Here is a 19524-nt window from a genome sequence, read left to right as displayed (position 1 = left end):
TATTACAAGACGAATATATAATACAAGCGTATAGTTCTTATCTAATTTAAAGATGTAGAGCGCCCTTCGTGATCTTATATCGGGGAACATCAAATTACAGTGTTTGTGCGTCAGTGGTCTAATCTTAAACGTTTTATTATTAGTGATTTTTATACATGAGCTTACTGATACAATCGCGTCTGAGATGGATATATTTCCTGATAGTATTGTACAAATATAAATCGAATTGACTCATATTCAATGCAATGGCTGAATTCTAAGAAAATGCTTTCGACTATGTAATGAATTCGTTTAAAAAATAAAACTAATTTGTTTAATTTAATCCTGTCATTATAAGAAACATTACTAAACAACCGATACCGTAATTTAAATATTCAACTCCTTGACCTGATAGTTACAAGAATCGAGAATTGATGTAAATAAATAGGAGATACTGCAGGTATGCTGCAAATAAGTCATGGTCTTTCTACTATTTAAGGAAATTTCTCAATCCTGTCAGTATACCATATCTATACAAAGTCAACAGTCGCCTATGTATGGAGTATTGTTTTCACGTCTTGGCTGGTGCAGTAACAACAAGTTTCTCCTCTTGAGTCCAGAAAACATATCTTTCCCTAATAGATCCCACCCTTTCTACTAATATACGGTTCTTGTCTCATCAATGCTCTTATATAACTGTGCTTCTTTTACGACCTCTCTTCCGACGTGGGCTCCGATTAATTGATTGCACTGGTCTCCCTTTTACGTTTTAACGCGTCAAACAGTAAAATAACTCCTTTTTACTGTAGAAGTCCCCACACACAGAAAAGAGTTCTACTTTAACAGCATATTTTCGCGAAGTGAATTAGCAGAATTAGTAGAACTAGTGCCTGAGTTACACAACGTGATACATACAGATATAATCGGTATCAGGTCGAAAGGACTTTGTTTCTACGGATAGACACGCCGTTTTTGTCTGATATTTTACTTGCGTTGACTTTATAATCTTGGTGTGTTCAAGGATGAGCTTGCATGTGAGCAGCAAGCTCGCATCAAGTAACTAGTTATAGCAATGTGCTAGCAACATGCATTTAACATAAAGATAAACGACAGGAAATTGCAATTTCATCAACATAGCGTACATGTTATTTACGTTGTTTCGTATAAATATAAATCTGATACAGAGTAAAAAGAAACACTCATAATAATAGTAATGAAGATAACAGCTACATTGGTTTTAAAACCGCTACCATATCCCGTCGACCCACCATCTTATTAACTCGAGGTCAATTTACCAGCACTTACAATAACATAACGTTTCTCTCGTGCTTGAGACAAGTTTTAGTAAATCACACGAAAATAATACATTCTGAAAGCGAATTTAATAAGGAAAAACACAATGCCAGTAACCTACACTTACTTAAATTATGTATGGAACCTGGAACAATATTTTAAAATGCTTAACGCAACAAAATTAATATTACAGCATTCGGTATAGCGTTAGAAATGTCTACCCTGACGCGGAAGTTGCTCGTTATTTTGATGTCTAAATGATTTCACTGCGCGTTCTTGCTTACTTTTTCAAGTTCAAATCTTTTCTTCAATATTTTATTCATTTATATCTTTGTCAAATTAAGAGGATTCGTCAAAACGTCGACAACACATTGGTTCGTTTTGTTTTTGACACAAAAAATCACTTGAAAAATATACATATATATATGTATATATAGATATGTATACATGTATATATATGTATATATATGCATATATATACATATATACATATATATATGTATATATATGTATGTATATGTATATATACATATATATATATACATATATACATATATATATGTATATATATGTATATGTATATATACATATATACATAAAAATATGTATATATATACATATATATACGTATATATACATATATATATATGTATATATACATATATATACATATATATAAATATATATATGTATATATATACATGTATACATATATATACACATATATATACATATATACATACATATATATACATATATACACATATATACATATATATATACATATATATATACACACATAAATATACATATACACATATATATACATATATACATATATATACACACACACATATATACATGTATATATACATATATATATACACACATATATATATATATATATATATATACATATATATATATATATATATATATGTTTTTTTTTTACACAGTGATCACCACTTATCAAGGCCCGGAAGCCACTCAGGGATAAGGGTTATTGCAAGTACATTACGTTAGTGAAGAGATTTGCTGAAATGTTTACTTAAGGGGGCGGTTCATTAGGAATTTGTTAACATTGGACTTGCAGACAACCAAGTTGTAGTCCGGAGGGAAGCAGGCAGACGGAACAGAGTTCCACAGGCGTGCAGTTCTAAGAGAGAAGCTTTGTTCATGGAATCTGCGTTTTGATTTAGGCACAGATATAGAGTGAGGGAAATTTTTCACAGTGGATTCAGCTAGACGGGTGTTTTTCGTGAAAGATTGGCGAGGGGGGACCAGAGATTGGAGTTCAGACGAGCATCTGCCATGGAAATAACGATAAAACAAGGACAGGCTCGCAACGTCTCTTCTGTGGTAGAGAGGTTGCAGGGTAGAGAAAAGGGCATCCCCCACTAAGCCACGAAGTCTATTTTGTACTCTGTCAAGGCAGGATAGGCTGTTTTTAGCAGCTCCTGCCTAGATATGGCAACAGTATTCCATCCTTGGACGTACTTGGCTTTTATATAGATAGAGAATTGCATCTGTAGTGAGATATCTTCTGGAGCGGTAGAAGGATCCCACCATCTTTCCAGCGACCTTGGCGACAGACTTGATGTACGTGTTCCATTTCAGATCAGGAGTAAAGGTCAAACCCAGAAGCTTGTCAAAACACGGGGCCTCACCCAGACGAGACAATTGATGCCAGATGGGGATCAGAGCGTTGATGATGTAAGGATAGGAGTTTGGTTTTGGATGCATTAAAGGTAACCAGCCACATCTTCCCCCACTGAACAACGCGCTCGAGATCAGAGGAGAGAGAATCAGAGAGAACTTTGTCATTTACAGCCTTTGATGTGTTGCCGTAGATTGTCGTGTCATCAGCATAGATGTCAACGAATGATTTAAGTATGTGTTTAGGGAGGTCATTGATGTAGATCAGGAAGAGAGTTGGGCCCAGGATTGACCCCGGAGGGACTCCAGCATTTATATTGCAGGCCTCCGATTTTTGTCCATCTACCACTACTCTTATGAGCCTATATACACACACACCCATATATATATATATATATATATATATATATATATATATATATATATATATATATATATATATATATATATGACAAGCTACAAAGGATATTCCGCGTCTCGTTCACGTGAGAATTTGTCAGTCTGATCAATTCTCACGAGATTGAAACGCGGAATATTCTGTGTAGCTTCATTGACATATACATTTTTCTAATTTACAACCTAGCTCAACCTGTGTATTGAACATTGTTGAAGTAAATACTGAAAATGTACACATACAATTATATTTTCATATATTAATTTATGTGATGAAATTAAGCAGTCATATATTTATGCATAGAAACAGAAATAAATAAATGGATGCTAAAACAGATGTTAAGTCCAATATTGAAGGGTTGAATATTCATGATTAAATTACAGAAGGAGGAAAATGTGTGTTTTTAAGATGAAACTTTGTTCATCGAAGACATCATTTTTTTTTAACTGTAATTGACAAAAATAACATGATTACAAGTGTTCGGACTTAAAAGGCAACTGTTTTAGTAGGAGAATTTTGCATAAACTCGTAATTAATTTAAGCACCCCAACCCAAGCGGAATACTGCAGAAAATTGGAAATTCGTATCTATTTAAACGATTTTATTTTCATGCATTTTTTAACATTTTTAACAAAAACTGACATATTATAATTTCAATAACACATATGATTTTACATGCCGTTACGTTTTGAGTAGGGTAGTATTTCATTTGTCAGATGTAATAACATTCATTATTTTAGTACAGAGACTAATATATATATATATATATATATATAATGTGTGTTTGCGTGTGCGTATATATGTGTGTGTGTATATATATGTGTGTGTATATATATATATATATGTCATATATATATATATATATATATATATATATATATATATATATATATATATATATATATATATATATATGAACGAGGCACTTTCGAAACCGGGCCACGAAGCTATCTCTGATTATATTAGCAATGAACATTCCCCTCAGCTGGCGTGAACCGCGGCGAGGATTCAATTGAAATTAACATGTGTGAAGCGCAAATGTCAATTAAGTAGGTCTAGAGCGATCAACTGATTTTAACATCGCGATATACGCACGTATGCTAAGTGACCGACTTGTACATTTCAATATACATTGCTCAACGATAAGAACCTCGCTCTTACAAAGGCAGACATAATTATTAGTATAATTATTTTTAATACCTATAGACAATAGGATTTCATCCTTTCGGGAGTCATTAGTGTAGGGAGTCACGATTACAGTCGGTTAAGGGATTCGAACTCGGCCACGAAGCCATCTCTGACCGCATTACTAAGGAGCATAGCCTTCATCGGCGTGACCTCTGGCCAGAATTTAGTTTAAATTAACATTTATGAAGCGCTTATATCATTCAAGTACCTCTAAAGTGATCAAATGATTTTTTACATTACGACCTGCGCAAGTACATGTGCAACACATGACAGACAATACAATCACAAATGTGAACAAACCAGTTAAAAATTCGACACTCGACATATATTCAAATTGGAAAACAAACGTACAAAATTAATTTCTAACAGAAAACGGAGAACGATGCGGTGCACAGATCAAACAAAAAAATATCTCCACCAAAGAACTCTCAGACATCGAAATAGCTTTCACTTTTAGACTAAAATTCGCAATTGGCATACAATCAAATTTCCCCACCAGCACAGTTTTCAATAATTGCAAACATGAATACGCAAGATTTTAAAATGTTTCATGAAAGGAATTATTTCGGTCCCAGCCACTCAACTCAATCGAACAGATATATAAATACCTTAAAACACCTAGCGAGTAAAAAACACCATAATATATCCAGTAGATAAATGCGGCGGTATGGAAATTTTGGAGACATATACTACTAGCAGACAAAAATACATACACTAATACGGACGATAAAAAACTGTAAACAAAATTATTGAAACTTTTAATACGTTTTTCAGAAATCATATGAAGACGATAAAACACTGGGATCATGTATTGTCTACTACCCTAATATTCCAACATTATATGGCGTCTTTAAAACTCACGAATCGGACATCCTTATACATTCCATAATGTCTGGCATTGGTGACACCACACACACAATCGCATGAGAGACGTCTAAAATTCTGACATCACTAATGGACGCTATCAGCACTTCCCACATAAAAATCTTTAAAGATTTATTTAACAAAAAAAAAAAAAACAAACAAGCAAAAAAATTAATATACAAAATGAATCTATATATAGGGGACGGTTTCGGTCGGGCGTAAAATACGCTTAATATGATATTTTAATTCGTCCAGATTTCGTATATATCATTATAAAGTCGTGATTTCAAAAATTAAAAAAAGCACGTATTTAAGTGCCATCAGCTAGAATCGAAACTGTAACATTAAAAGCTAGTGACGTTACCACTGTACCAACGTGACACGCATATAAACCGTTTAAATATTAAAAATTATAAATAAACTAAGAACAACGCACAAAAGTTTTAGCGATGTATTTAATTTGGACGCATTTTGATCCCCTTTAAGACAATTTTAACCGCCTACAGACCCATAGAAAAACGGCCGATAAAAAAATCCAATCATTTGAGCCTCCTAGTGCTGCTCTGCGACTTTTAGTTTCGGGAGAGATAAAGTTTGAAAATATGGAGACGCACAGGCAGACAAACACATAGCTGTTTATATATAAGATTTATATGTTTTATCATTATATACTAACACCCCTATTAAGATATGTTTAAATTTATTCCATACATAACTAGAAAAAATATGCTTAAATTTATTCCATGCATCTAGAAAAAAATCAACATTAATTTACCATTTCCTCACAACACTCTTATGAAAACTAGCAGAATCATTACTAACATGACTATATAATAATTGATGCTCTCGTCATGGACCATTTTAAGTTGTTTAATTCTTGAAAAAGGCCGTGTAGGACTAGCGAAACGTCCTGCATTTAGGTTCTGCTCTTTCATATTTTAAATTCTTACATATACGTGTGTGTGTGTGTGTGTGTGTGTGTGTGTGTATGCATCTCGCTCTTTGTTTATAAACAAGCGGTTAAAGCACTGTAAACATTGTCGACAAATGTTTGTTTAAATAGACATTTGGCGAGATAATTTACGGGCGCCGCTCACGTGGGTCGATCGGTAGAACTGCTGACTGTCAACACGATGGTTCTATGTTCAATCCTCGGCTTGGGAGAGGTGCTAGTCTAGCGGTATTGATGAATTGTGATACAACGAAACAGGACTGTATGTCGATGACTACAAATATATACATATATGTGTGTGTACACACACACACACGTGTATATATATATATATATACACACACATACATACATACATATGAGTGTTTAAACAAATTAAATGTTTTTTTTATAAAACCATTTCAACATTTTTGAATACTAGTTTTATTTTATTGATTTAACAATAAGCCTCACAGAACAATTCTGAGTCGGGAGAAAATATAAAATAACACATTTTAGGGATCCTTTTAAATAGTATAAATAAATTACTTCGTTAATATATCAGGTTTTATCCATTCTTTTCTTTCTTTCAACTGATATCTTTTTTTCAAAATTACTCTTTAATTTAGCACAAACAGTGGAGCGATCTCATCACATGTCTAATACTAAGTTATTTAGTTTAAGTCGACTTTTAAGTGAAAGTTTATCGAAACACTTAAATTAAGGTAAATGTAGTTGTAAAAATTTAAGAACGATTCACAAGATTTCTCGTTACCATTAATAGAGAATTCATGACATAATTAATATTTTGATACAATGACACCAATATGGCTATAACGTTATCCAGGAACCAACATGTTGTAGCTTAAGTCGCAAAGCAGACAAAGAATAGAAAAGAACTTCAACTCGTTTTTTGTTGTTGTTGTACAACAACATTAATTTCATTCATTTATTTATTGCGGATTATTGTCCTCGTTTTTTTTTATTGTTGTTACACGAAGGCCAGAGGAATAGTTGGCCGGAACGTCGTGAAACTACAGCTAAAAAGATGAAGATAATAGTCCGTAATAATTAAATGAATAAATAATACTCATCTCTTATTGAGATTGTCAGACTGACTTCCTCATCTTGGTTCTTATAGTCACAACGTTTCGGCCGTTGGACATATGGCCGAGTGGTCCTAGACGTTGTATCAAAGTTTACAGTCACCCAAAGGTGCTGAGTTCAATCCTGAACGAAGGCAGTGAAAAGTAACATTCAAAACAGAGAATCAGCAACTATGTCCCAGAGCCTAGCTGGAGTCCGAAAACGGTATCCCCGTAATCATAATAAAGGGTTCGGTTCGAGACTCCTAACAAACGGTTCCCCAGTTCGATACAAAACACCCGATGAAGGCCGGAGGGCAAAACGGCCGAAACGTTGTGACTATAACAACCAAGTTGAGGAAGTCAGTCCGACAATCTCAATAAATGAAAACACCTCATCTCAAAAACACAGACAATTACTAATACTCATCTCAATAAATATTCCAATTAATTAAATAATATAAACATTAATTTCTTCATTTTCTTGTGACCGCCGAGAGGTTCCTCACGAAAGTGGCCTCGAACGTCATCGCCCTCTCTAACATGCTCTTTATCCTTTTTATAGTCTTTCTTTTCCGATGAGGTCATTCCGCTTGTATTTGCATACGTGCACCCGCGCTCTGTTACTTGCTCTCCTCAATGGATTATAATATCACGCATTCGCTTGGAAGCGACACTTTCAGCAGATAATCATTATTGGCAGATATCCTAATCCATTAATTTGTTTCGATCTGTAACATACCTACATTTGCTTATAATCGGCAATGCTTATTAAGCGTATGAATGGAATCAATTGATTCATTAAGATAATGAGAGATCAAGTATATTTCGTTTTTCTATAGTCGGTTTTCAGTAGCAAACAGAAAAACTAACCGCTTCTTAATCGTTTATCTTTTCAGGCATAGTACATGGGAACCTGAGGAGAATATATTGGATCCATTACTCATAAAATCCTTTGAAAAAAGGTAGGTATATGCATTTTTTCACAAGGGAAGATACGTTTTATTTGTGTTGACATAGCTTTTTCATATGCACTCATACGCGTATACACGCGCATGCGCGAACACATATTTTTACTTTTACATAATGCAGGCTTTTTCTTTTCTTCTGACGGGAAACATTTAGCTTTGAAATGCCATGGCCTAAATAGGTTTTCCTTTTATTTCTCTTTCGGTAAGCCTTATTGACTTGATAATGTAATAAAGTTAATATGTAACTATACGCTTTATCTTCTTAACCTATTCTCTCTCTCATTCTCTCTCTCTCTCTATATATATATATATATATACATATATATATATATATATATATATAGTTCAGCGATTAGTGACTTTATATGTTCATCTATCTTAGTTCCTAGGCTTCAAATTCCAAAGCAATTCAGTGTACGATCATTTCAGAGACGAAACAGGCTTTTATTGATATCAAGTCCGTTTCTCAACACAGAGAATAGGCACCAAAGTTCCAAATATAACATAGCAGTATAAATTACAGGATTATATACACGATCAATTACACAGTAAATCGAGAAAAGGTGGGAGGCTAGGGAGATAAAACTTCCAATTCTCCCCGGCAGAGTATACATAATGATGGAACTAGTCATAAAAGAGTACAATAGAAAGAAAAAGGACTCGCAAATACAAGAGTTGATATATTACTTCTATCTCGGCTTCTGAAGAGCGTGAGAAATGCGTCTTCGATTTAATACCGGCTAATAAAAAAAAAATGAGATCAATCAATCTCTATTGATGCTTGTCAATTGTAAAGTGTCAGCTATTGATTTCGTAAAAAGTAGACGCATAGTCTATTATATATTTTTTGTTTGTTTTTTGAATATTTTGAGATGAGGCTTCAAAATTTGTGTATCCATTTTATTTAGGACTGTTATTCTCATCTTCATAGTTATTGTTGTTTTACCACGTTTCGCCCAACTCATCTTCTATTTTTGTTCGTTGATTAACCGCGTCGGGATAGGAATGTTGAGTCTTGTAACTGTATCCCCCGTAATCTCTGCCTTCCATAGCTATTGCCTCGCCACGTTTTGGCCAACTAATCCTCTGGCCTGCTTGGATATAGGATTTGTCTTTCTACGAATCCAGGTGAACATTGTCTAAAAATAGCATGTTCAATCCTACTCATGTAGGCCCGATGATTAGTTGGCCAAAACTTGGTGAGTCAGCAACTATGGATGGTTGCAATTACTGGGAACAGAATTACAAGACTTATCATTCCTATCCCGTCGCTAAAGAAGGCGAGAGGATTAGTTGGCCGAAAATGGCGAAACAAAACCCTAAAGATGAGGATAACAAACCACAAAAAATTAATACTCAAAGCATAGTATAAATTTGATGGATAGATTGCCCATCAATGATTCTCACACACAGATGACGGAACCTTCAGATCTGCTTTCTAAATACACAGGAGCAATCAACGGCACTGCATGCTGACACCAAACACGTCCGGAATTTTATTTTCCTCTCTCTTTAGAGGCTTACATTCGACTTGTCGGCGACGAATTGCACGCAAATCTTGTAGATTGTTTAACATAGGACGACTCTGCTAAAGGTCCGATATCCGGGAAACAAAAATAGTACTCCTGAATCAAGAATGCTTACTCGGTATCTAGGATCACAATACACTTTCACTTGATGCTGCCAATGAGTTGCCAAGGTAGACACAACCCTTATTAGAATGAAAAATGTTAATAAAAGCAGGTCCCGAATAAATCAAAGTCAAAGTATAAAAACAACCTGCGTTTTTAACATCTTATCTGTATGTAAGTGAGAATAATATAAATATAAATAGAATAGAATTTAAAATCTAAGGGAAAAATATTTACTAAAATCGATATTTTTAAAAAGGCAACATCGTACAGTAAACAATATATAACATTTTTGTCCAGAGTGGAACGATGAAATTTTCGCCCTCAAAAGATGAAATGATTCCATTTTCGTTTGATGAAAACCGTTTTTTTTTTTATTAGAGTTTTTTTTTTTTGTTGCAGATCATGTACAAGTTGGCCAGTTGTGTACAAATCCCAAGTGCGATAGGAGCCTTCTATCATGTCTAAAAGTGACAAAATGTTCCACGAGCGAGATCGGAGATGCGCCGCTGTAGAACTCATTCTCTCTACCGATCAAAGTTATGACAATAGGACCATTGACAGTACCTTCAAAATGAATCGCTGGATTGCCACGAATAACAGGGGCGTGCTCAGAGTGATGAAAACAAAGTTTTCCGTTACAGTTATGTTTTTGATATAGTTTCAAAGAGAGTCACATCATGCCACCGGAAATCTTTGAATTCGTCTTCAAGGTCAACACCAAAGTATAACTGGATGTGATTAAGAGTATGGTGATCCCCGATACAACCAGGTGGCTTCTAGCAGACCCTGAGTGTGGTAGCAGTACTCGGCGCCGGTCCACAATGCCAAAGCGAGCCAGGCTTGGCTTCAGAATAATACTACAACATTGTACCCTTCTCTCACTGGCAAACCCTCCTCTCCTGACCTGAACCCACTAGACTACTTCATTTGGTCATACATTGAGAACATAACACACATGACCTCCTACAACACCAAAGCCAGCCTCCGAGTATTCGCCAGCCTCCGAGTATTTGCCAAGCTCCCACTTGCGCTTGTAAAAAAAAGCATGCTCCCAGTTCCGGTGCCGTATTCAGACGGGGATTGAGACTAAAGGTGGCTACATTGAATAGATATCAGCTCTACTATATAATCAAGTAACCTAGATTGATCTTTTCAATAAGTTTTAAAATAGTAGCAGTGTTGTTTTCTTTAAGATGACAATTATATCTTTTCACCATGTATTCATAATATGTTCTGTAAAAAGAAAAAAAATATAGTAAAAATATATACTTGTCAATGAAGGTGTTTTATTGAATGAGGGAATAGGATGCATCATGTTTTATTTTCGTCTAACCCAATCGAATATTTTCGAATAAAATTATAACAAACCAATGAAAATTTTGTAAAAAGTTAGAAAATGTATCTCTAGGGATCAGACTTGTTTTAGTTGCTAAAGTTTTAATAGCTTTTGAAAAGACAATTGAATTTATTTAAGAACTGAACCAGTGACGGGTAAGATATGATAATCATTCTATTAAGAAAAAAATCCGGTGTTATTTGAATGTGGTAATAGTGTTTCCCGTGTGAGTAAAAGTTACTCCGACTTCCTGTATGCATGACTATCATATTAGCATCAATGTGACGAAATTATTGTAATAAATTATGAAACGGACTGGTATTTTCCGACAACGGGTTTTAATTATTGGTATGAATCGTAACCATGTAAGAATTCTGTAGCGCTTGTGTTTATTAAGAGATTTTTGTCTGGATGTACTTGAAAAAAGTCGACATTACTTTATTATAGAGGCGACTAATGATGTTTACATTTTACTCAAACTAAATCGGTCATTGTAAACAATTTGTTAAAGAGAATATTTTCATTTACTTTCGCCTATTTCTGTAGTTCTAGGTGTTGTAATATAAAGGGTATCATAACGTTCTATTTGGAATAATATCTTTATCTTAACGAAAAATCAAAACGTGGTGTGTGCATTGACACAACTGTTATTAAGAAGCGTCAAATACAGAAAATAAAGCGGAAGACGTGAAAATAATCTGAAAATCTATGTTCTCCTTCGTTTCCAGCCCCAATTAAAAATCTACAAAATAGAACTCATTCTTCGGTCGAACAAAAAGTCGTATTCTTTGTATTGTTTGAGCGACTGTTCTTATTTTAAGTGTTATTTTCATAATATTCTGATCACTGTAACCGCTGACTTTCTTTCCGGTGTATCTTATAGAACTCGGAAATTATTCTCTCGAGCTCGGAAATCCTTCGGTCGAACTCGGGAATCTGTACTCGAGTCTAATCTGATCTAGGCGACAGCAATTGGAACTAAAATAAGAATTAAAGTATAAACAATGGGTCATATATTGAGTCCGAGAAGATTGTTCGAATCAGGAAAAAGTGAGTTAGAAAAACCAGTCGTATATAAAAATAAATGGACAGCATCCAAGATTAGTCTCTTTCTGCTTACTGATCTCCTTTCCTCTAGCTACAAGTTAAATAGTGTTATTGCGTGATGTGATACTCATTTTTGTTTGTACCAGATTTTAAATCTTTTAATGCTTCTTTAATTATGACATTCGACTGTTAATAAACATTCGTATATATATATATATATATATATATATATATATATATATATATATATATATAATTTAAAGGAGATTAGAATAATAGTCTAAAGAGCTAAGTGTATTTTAATGTAATAGTGAAATTACTAGTTTAATTAAAATACAGGAAATGCTCGTTGTAATTTAGATATATAATAAGCTCGATAGTTAAATGTCCTAGAGCTAATTCAATATTAAGTAATGTTATTTATAATTTAAAAGTTTTAAAATTTTTAAAATTTAAAAATCAAAATTTAATTAAATTAAAAATCAGTTTCATAAGAAGGAACAACAACAAAGTCAATTATCTGTACGATCGTTTCGGAAATCCGTGCTTTTTATTTGTGGTATACATGAAGTCACGTAGAATAATTATACATAGTTTTTTTGGTAAGCACGGTCTCCTCATCAGCAAATTTAGGAGGATTTTTATTGAATTGAAAAGACACCAAAAATAAACCTAGCATTAAAAGTAAGGCAGATGAATCTGAAAAATTGAAGTAAAAGGTTTGGATATAAAATTTATAAGAAAATTAATAAGGAAATTGGTATAGGTTAGAGATAGAAATGAGTAGAAAAAATATATATATTTTTGAATTTACATAATAAATTTGATTTAAAAATATATATATAATTACCTTTTGGTTTTCCTTTTTTTGAAATCAGGAACTGTATTTAAAGTAGTCATTTAGATGTTTGCTATAGCTTTTTATTTTATTGAATGATGAATTTTAAAAGGGCGACGCTCGTGCAGTAAATTGTTTCCGTTAGCGTATTTTATTTAGAGACGCTACAGTTAATATCTATAGAGAGAGAGTTTTTTTTTTTTTTTTTTTTTTTTTGCAAGTTTTTAAGGGGAGATAATTGTCATGGCTTTATTTATTATTTGATTTACGAGTCTAAGGGCGGTAATTGGTTTAACTTAATTTATTAAAAAAAAAAAAAAAAAAAAAATCTATTTTTACTAATGAGTAATTTTTAATGATTTAAGGTGGTTTATATTTATTAAATTTAAACCAACGTTTATGATTACACGATAGAAGCTCGTGTCTTGAATTTACTAGTTTGGTTGTGCTTTTTATATCTTCATATTTTAAAATTTTTACGGTTTCTTTTGTACATAATGTACAAAATTTATCTCCTGGTTTATATGATTTGCAAGTCTCGATTATTTGCCATTTTAAGTTGAAAGAAATATTGCTATTTTTTAGTTGCCAAATATAGTTGGATAGAGTAGTTTGGTTTGATAGAGAGTTATTTTTAAAAGAATGTTTGTGCGTTGAAATTCTATGTTTTATTGGGCCAGATGTGGAACCAATATATATTACCTCTTGATTATTATGATTATTTTCCGTTAGGTCTATTAATGGATTATAATGTGGTGGGTTGGTTAATAATTGATCGGTAGATTGATTTAAGTTGGTGTTATTATTTAATTCGGTAGTTGAGTTATGGCTGTTGATAGGTTCTTGTATATTTGGAGTTTTTGATACTGTGCAGCTATAGATAACATTTTTAATTTTACATGAGCCTTGTAGGGGACATTTATTTTTTCTTCTACAGTTACAGTCCGATGTATTTTGTATAGTTGCATTTTGTAGTTTATTAATTTTATTATTATTAGAGCTAATTATTTTCTGATGAAGGTTAGGCATAGTAGAGTAAGAGACTTTAATTGTGTTCTTATTGAAAATCTTATTATATCTATGGGGGGCTTTAAAGTTCTTATCTAATATTTTAAAAAATTCTCTAGCTATGTTTGTTTCTAGGTTTTTGGAATACGGGGGGTTGAACCATAGGATCTCCTTGTGTCTATTCTTACGTTTGCGGGTTTTAGTTTGTTGTTTATTTATATTATTTTCTAATATTTGTAGTTTGGTTTTATCTTTTTTTGTCTCCTGGTTATTTTTCTTAACTCGTATACGGGAAGACATTGCCATATTATATGTTATTACGCTTTTAATAGGTTTATTTTTAATGCAGTTTATGTTTCTATCATTTTCATTTATGAATTTAATTTGTGAATTATATCCAGAGTTTTTAAGGGCTTCATTATAGTATTTTTCATTTTTGGTAAATATTGATTTAGTAGAAGACAGTCTAGAAATTCTTAGAGCGATATTGGGAACTATTGATTTTAATATTGATTTAGGGTGGTTTGATTGATTGTGGACATATAGAAGTGATTGGTTAGGTTTATGGTATGGTTCAAAGGTAGAATTTTCAAGATTTAAGGTTATGTCTAAGAAATTAACAATTTTTTTATTAGGGTCGATTTTTATACTAAGTCCATAATTTTTAAATAATTTATGTAGAGCTTTAATTGCATTTTCATAATTTTTATTAGTAGAATTCGTTATGAAAAGTGCATCATCTCTATATAGCCCTCCTTCAAGGTTGAATTGTTTATGGAGTATACAATGTATTTCATTTAAAAGGAAAAGGCCAACTAGATCAGTGACCTGAGTCGAGTCCGTCGATCCCATTAAAATGTTGAAGTGGTTAGGGGTATTTTTCCTGGTCCAATATTTATTATCAAATGTTATTAAAGACTGTCTAGCTATAAGTATTAGTTTAGTTTCGTCTTGAGTTATATTAGTTAATTTTCGTGCCATTAATAGAGATTTATTAAGTAGGATAGGTGATATAGATTGGTAATATGATTCAATGTCAAAAGAAAGAAATTTAATATCATTTTTATTTTGAATATTAGAAAACCAGTCGATTACTTGGTTTGAAGATTGCCATAGTGGGTATTTTATTATGGATTTAATTTTGGGGATAATTCTATCTAATATGTTTTTACTAACCAGCAAAAAAAAAAAAAAAAGCACGGATTTCCGAAACGATCGTACAGATAATTGACTTTGTTGTTGTTCCTTCTTATGAAACTGATTTTTAATTTAATTAAATTTTGATTTTTAAATTTTAAAAATTTTAAAACTTTTAAATTATAAATCACATTACTTAATATATATATATATATATATATATATATATATATATATATATATATATATATATATATATATATATATATAATTTTATACAGGGTGACCTTTCCCTCAACCGCCCTTAGACTCGTAAATCAAATAATAAATAAAGCCATGACAATTATCTCCCCTTAAAAACTTGCAAAAAAAAAAAAAAAAAAAAAAAAACTCTCTCTCTATAGATATTAACTGTAGCGTCTCTAAATAAAATACGCTAACGGAAACAATTTACTGCACGAGCGTGGCCCTTTTAAAATTCATCATTCAATAAAATAAAAAGCTATAGCAAACATCTAAATGACTACTTTAAATACAGTTCCTGATTTCAAAAAAAGGAAAACCAAAAGGTAATTATATATATATTTTTAAATCAAATTTATTATGTAAATTCAAAAATATATATATTTTTTCTACTCATTTCTATCTCTAACCTATACCAATTTCCTTATTAATTTTCTTATAAATTTTATATCCAAACCTTTTACTTCAATTTTTCAGATTCATCTGCCTTACTTTTAATGCTAGGTTTATTTTTGGTGTCTTTTCAATTCAATAAAAATCCTCCTAAATTTGCTGATGAGGAGACCGTGCTTACCAAAAAAACTATGTATAATTATTCTACGTGACTTCATATATACCACAAATAAAAAGCACGGATTTCCGAAACGATCGTACAGATAATTGACTTTGTTGTTGTTCCTTCTTATGAAACTGATTTTTAATTTAATTAAATTTTGATTTTTAAATTTTAAAAATTTTAAAACTTTTAAATTATAAATCACATTACTTAATATATATATATATATATATATATATATATATATAATTTTATACAGGGTGACCTTTCCCTCAACCCCCCCAAATAAAACGGGACATCTTTTAACAATCAAATAAAACCAATAGTGAGAAAAATATTTTACTTATTTATTAAAACCTTAAGGCATTCTATTTAAGAAACAATGATCGAACTCACATTTAAAAGAAAAAAGTACGTCCTGTAGATTGCGTGGTCTTGTACAAACAGTTCGTAGAACTCTGCTGTCGACATTGCTCATCAACTGTGTAACATCGTGAATTTTCTGCTTTCATCCAGAGTTCTTAAGTAAGTTGTATAAACTTTGTTCTTATGATAACCCTGTGCACAAAATATTACAAACAGAAAAATATGGCGACTTAGGAAACCAGGTAACATTACGGAATCTTGAGATCATACGATAACCGAACAATTATCGTATATCCTTCAATATTTGCCGTGTAGTGCGATGTGGCTTCATCCTGTTTTAATCAGGTTTCCAAAAATGGCGAAATATTTAGTTGCTCAAGGTCATTGTTCGCAGCTTTGCTTCTTGCTCATGTGTGGCAATACGTACTTTTATAATTTTTTTTTTTAGGGAGTCACTCTGTATATAAAAGAGAAAGATAGACATTTAATATTTTACTTCTTTATTTATGACATTTGACTGCTCATCAGTGCGGCTAGACAGGCAACTACCTTAAGCCAAGATTGAAACCCGACCGCCTGTACGACAGTCAAGGCACCTAATCACTACGCTATCGGCTGCTGATTGAGTTGTGAGTTTAACGATGTTTTGACATCGTCCGAAACAGCTAAGCTCGGTTTGTACCCTAATGCTAATTTGTGTATCACTCATATCTCAATATGATCAACTCAAGATGAGAAGCATTATAGTCATCCACATACAGTATATATATATATATAATCGTTTGATTACTAAAAACACGGATTTATATGTACATATATATATATATATATATATATATATATCCGTGTTTTTAGTAATCAAACGAGCAGACCATTATCAAATCAGCATCAAGTTTTATTTATGTGATAGTATGACAAGAGAGAGTTCGGGTTGGTATGTAGATTAGTGTGGTTCGTCCGTGCGGCAACGGTAGTAGTGTAATTCTTGCTTTCTTTCTGCCTGACTGATTGCCTTTGTTTATGGCTTATATTCACATCACTCACATTCCTTGATCGGAATCTCATCGTTCGCGTTTTTCTTTGCCATTCGAATTGAAATTTTGTTTTATCTCTCTACACTTTTAGACATTTCCAATCCAACTTAAATATATTCTTTCATTATTTTATAATCCTGATTCTTTGATCGGAATGTAGCGTTGACGTAATCATTCAACAATCCGATTTAATTGTGGTTTTGCCCGGATCTGTAATTACATGAATGCGATACATCCGATATATTCCCGGCGTTTTCCGTCCCCTATGCAATAATATGTAGTAACTCTGAGGTCGATGTCTGGTGAAGGAACTTCAATAAATGTAAGTGATATGAGACATCTAAAAGGCAAGGAACACACAAATAAACAAAGGATTCATTTCATAATTCCCTGGCGATTACCGACTACATAAAAAATCAAATGAAGGTTGGAGAGTACAACAACCGGAACATTGCGGAACTAACACATCATATGAGGGGAACGTTATAAAACATGATACAAAACATGTAAATAATGTTAATATTAATTTTCCTCTAATTTTCTAGATGCAGAAAAGGCGTCTCTTTAAAAAGAAAAGAAATCGGACGTTAAACTTCTTATAAAAGATTGCATTTTGACTTGTTGTTATCGTTTGGTATCAATTTTAATTCGTAAATCCCGTATTTATGAAATAATAATGTGGTGTGAATAAAACAATTTAAATGCAGCGGTTTATGCGAAGGGTTTTGTTATGCTATTGCATGACGTGATGTATTTTAATAGACACATTCAAAGCATCGGTTCAGTTTATTAAAGTTCTTCAGAAACACCAACGTAGTCATGTTACGTAGTGGATGGAACTCATGAAACTATCTGTCTGTTGATATATCTATATATCTATTTGTATTATCGATAGATCTATTGATTTAGTTATATATCTATCTATCTCGATCTAACTATATATCCACTTCGATCCATCTATCTATCTATCTATCAAACTGGCGAGATAAAAAAGAGATGAGATATGAAGATGTTTTGATAAAAGTTGTCAAAACATTATTAAGGTAAAAAATGGACAAGTTTCACCGAAAAGACGTGGTTGTTACCACGTGATCAGGTTAGCTGGACATAGAGTTGGAATTTGGACGCAGAAAAGAGAAGACGGGTAAACGGTCCCTTGGGAAGGAGATGACGTGTCTAAAAACATGGAGACTATTAGAATTAACCATAAGCAAAAGGAACTCACTTTCCATTAATCTGCGTCGACTCCTGTAAAGTGAAATAAAACTAATATAAAACGAACCATCGTTTTTGAAGTGAAATGCATTTTATCCAACAGTTTTCCAGCTCCCCCTCCCCACGAAAAGATGAAACCTAGGTGTACCACAAGATCAACGATGTAGTTAAAAATAAGGTATGTCAAATACATGTAAGACACGCATAACTCACATAAGAACACGGAAAGAACTCAATTAGGTCAAAAGTGGAACTTTGATTCAGATAGTGAAGACCTACTGTATACATTAGTAACGATGCTACGCATACTCACAACCCCCAACCACAACGTAACATACGTTTGCTAAGTGACTACACAATCAGGTACGGCCAACGATGGAGTAATGTTGCCACATCTGGGCAGGAGCTGCTAGAAGCAGCTTATCCACCTTGACAGAGTTCAAAATAGACTTCGTAGCTTAGTAGGGGGGTGCCCTTTTAACTTCCCTGCTACCTCTTTCCCACAGAAGAGACTTTTCGAGCCTGTGACTTCTTTATTGTTATTTTCACGGCAAGTACTCGTCTGAGCTCAAATCTATGGTCCCCCTTCGCCAAACATTCACGAAAAACACTCCTCTAGCCAAAACCACTATCAATAATTTCCCGCACTCTTTATCTTTGCCTAAACTTAAATGTAGATTCCATTAACAGGGCTTTTTTTCTTAGAAATGCGCGCCTGTGGAACTCTCTTCCGATTGCCTGCTTTCCAG

General features: G+C 32.8%; 1 protein-coding gene across 1 annotated transcript in view; it reads left to right on the top strand.

Annotated features, from left to right (window-relative positions):
• LOC145246670 (uncharacterized) overlaps window positions 1-19524 on the top strand; it is a 216081-nt gene that overhangs the window by 138744 nt on the left and 57813 nt on the right. The window contains exon 3 of the mRNA XM_080108384.1: window positions 8290-8355. Within this exon, the coding sequence (XP_079964510.1) occupies window positions 8290-8355 (66 nt within the window). The remainder of the gene's footprint in view (window positions 1-8289; window positions 8356-19524) is intronic.

Source organism: Euprymna scolopes, chromosome 24 (assembly GCF_053919585.1).
Source record: "Euprymna scolopes isolate OS-2025 chromosome 24, ASM5391958v1, whole genome shotgun sequence".
Taxonomy (NCBI): domain Eukaryota; kingdom Metazoa; phylum Mollusca; class Cephalopoda; order Sepiida; family Sepiolidae; genus Euprymna; species Euprymna scolopes.
Note: the sequence above shows the minus strand (reverse complement) of the source record. Positions and strands in the feature narration are given on the sequence as shown.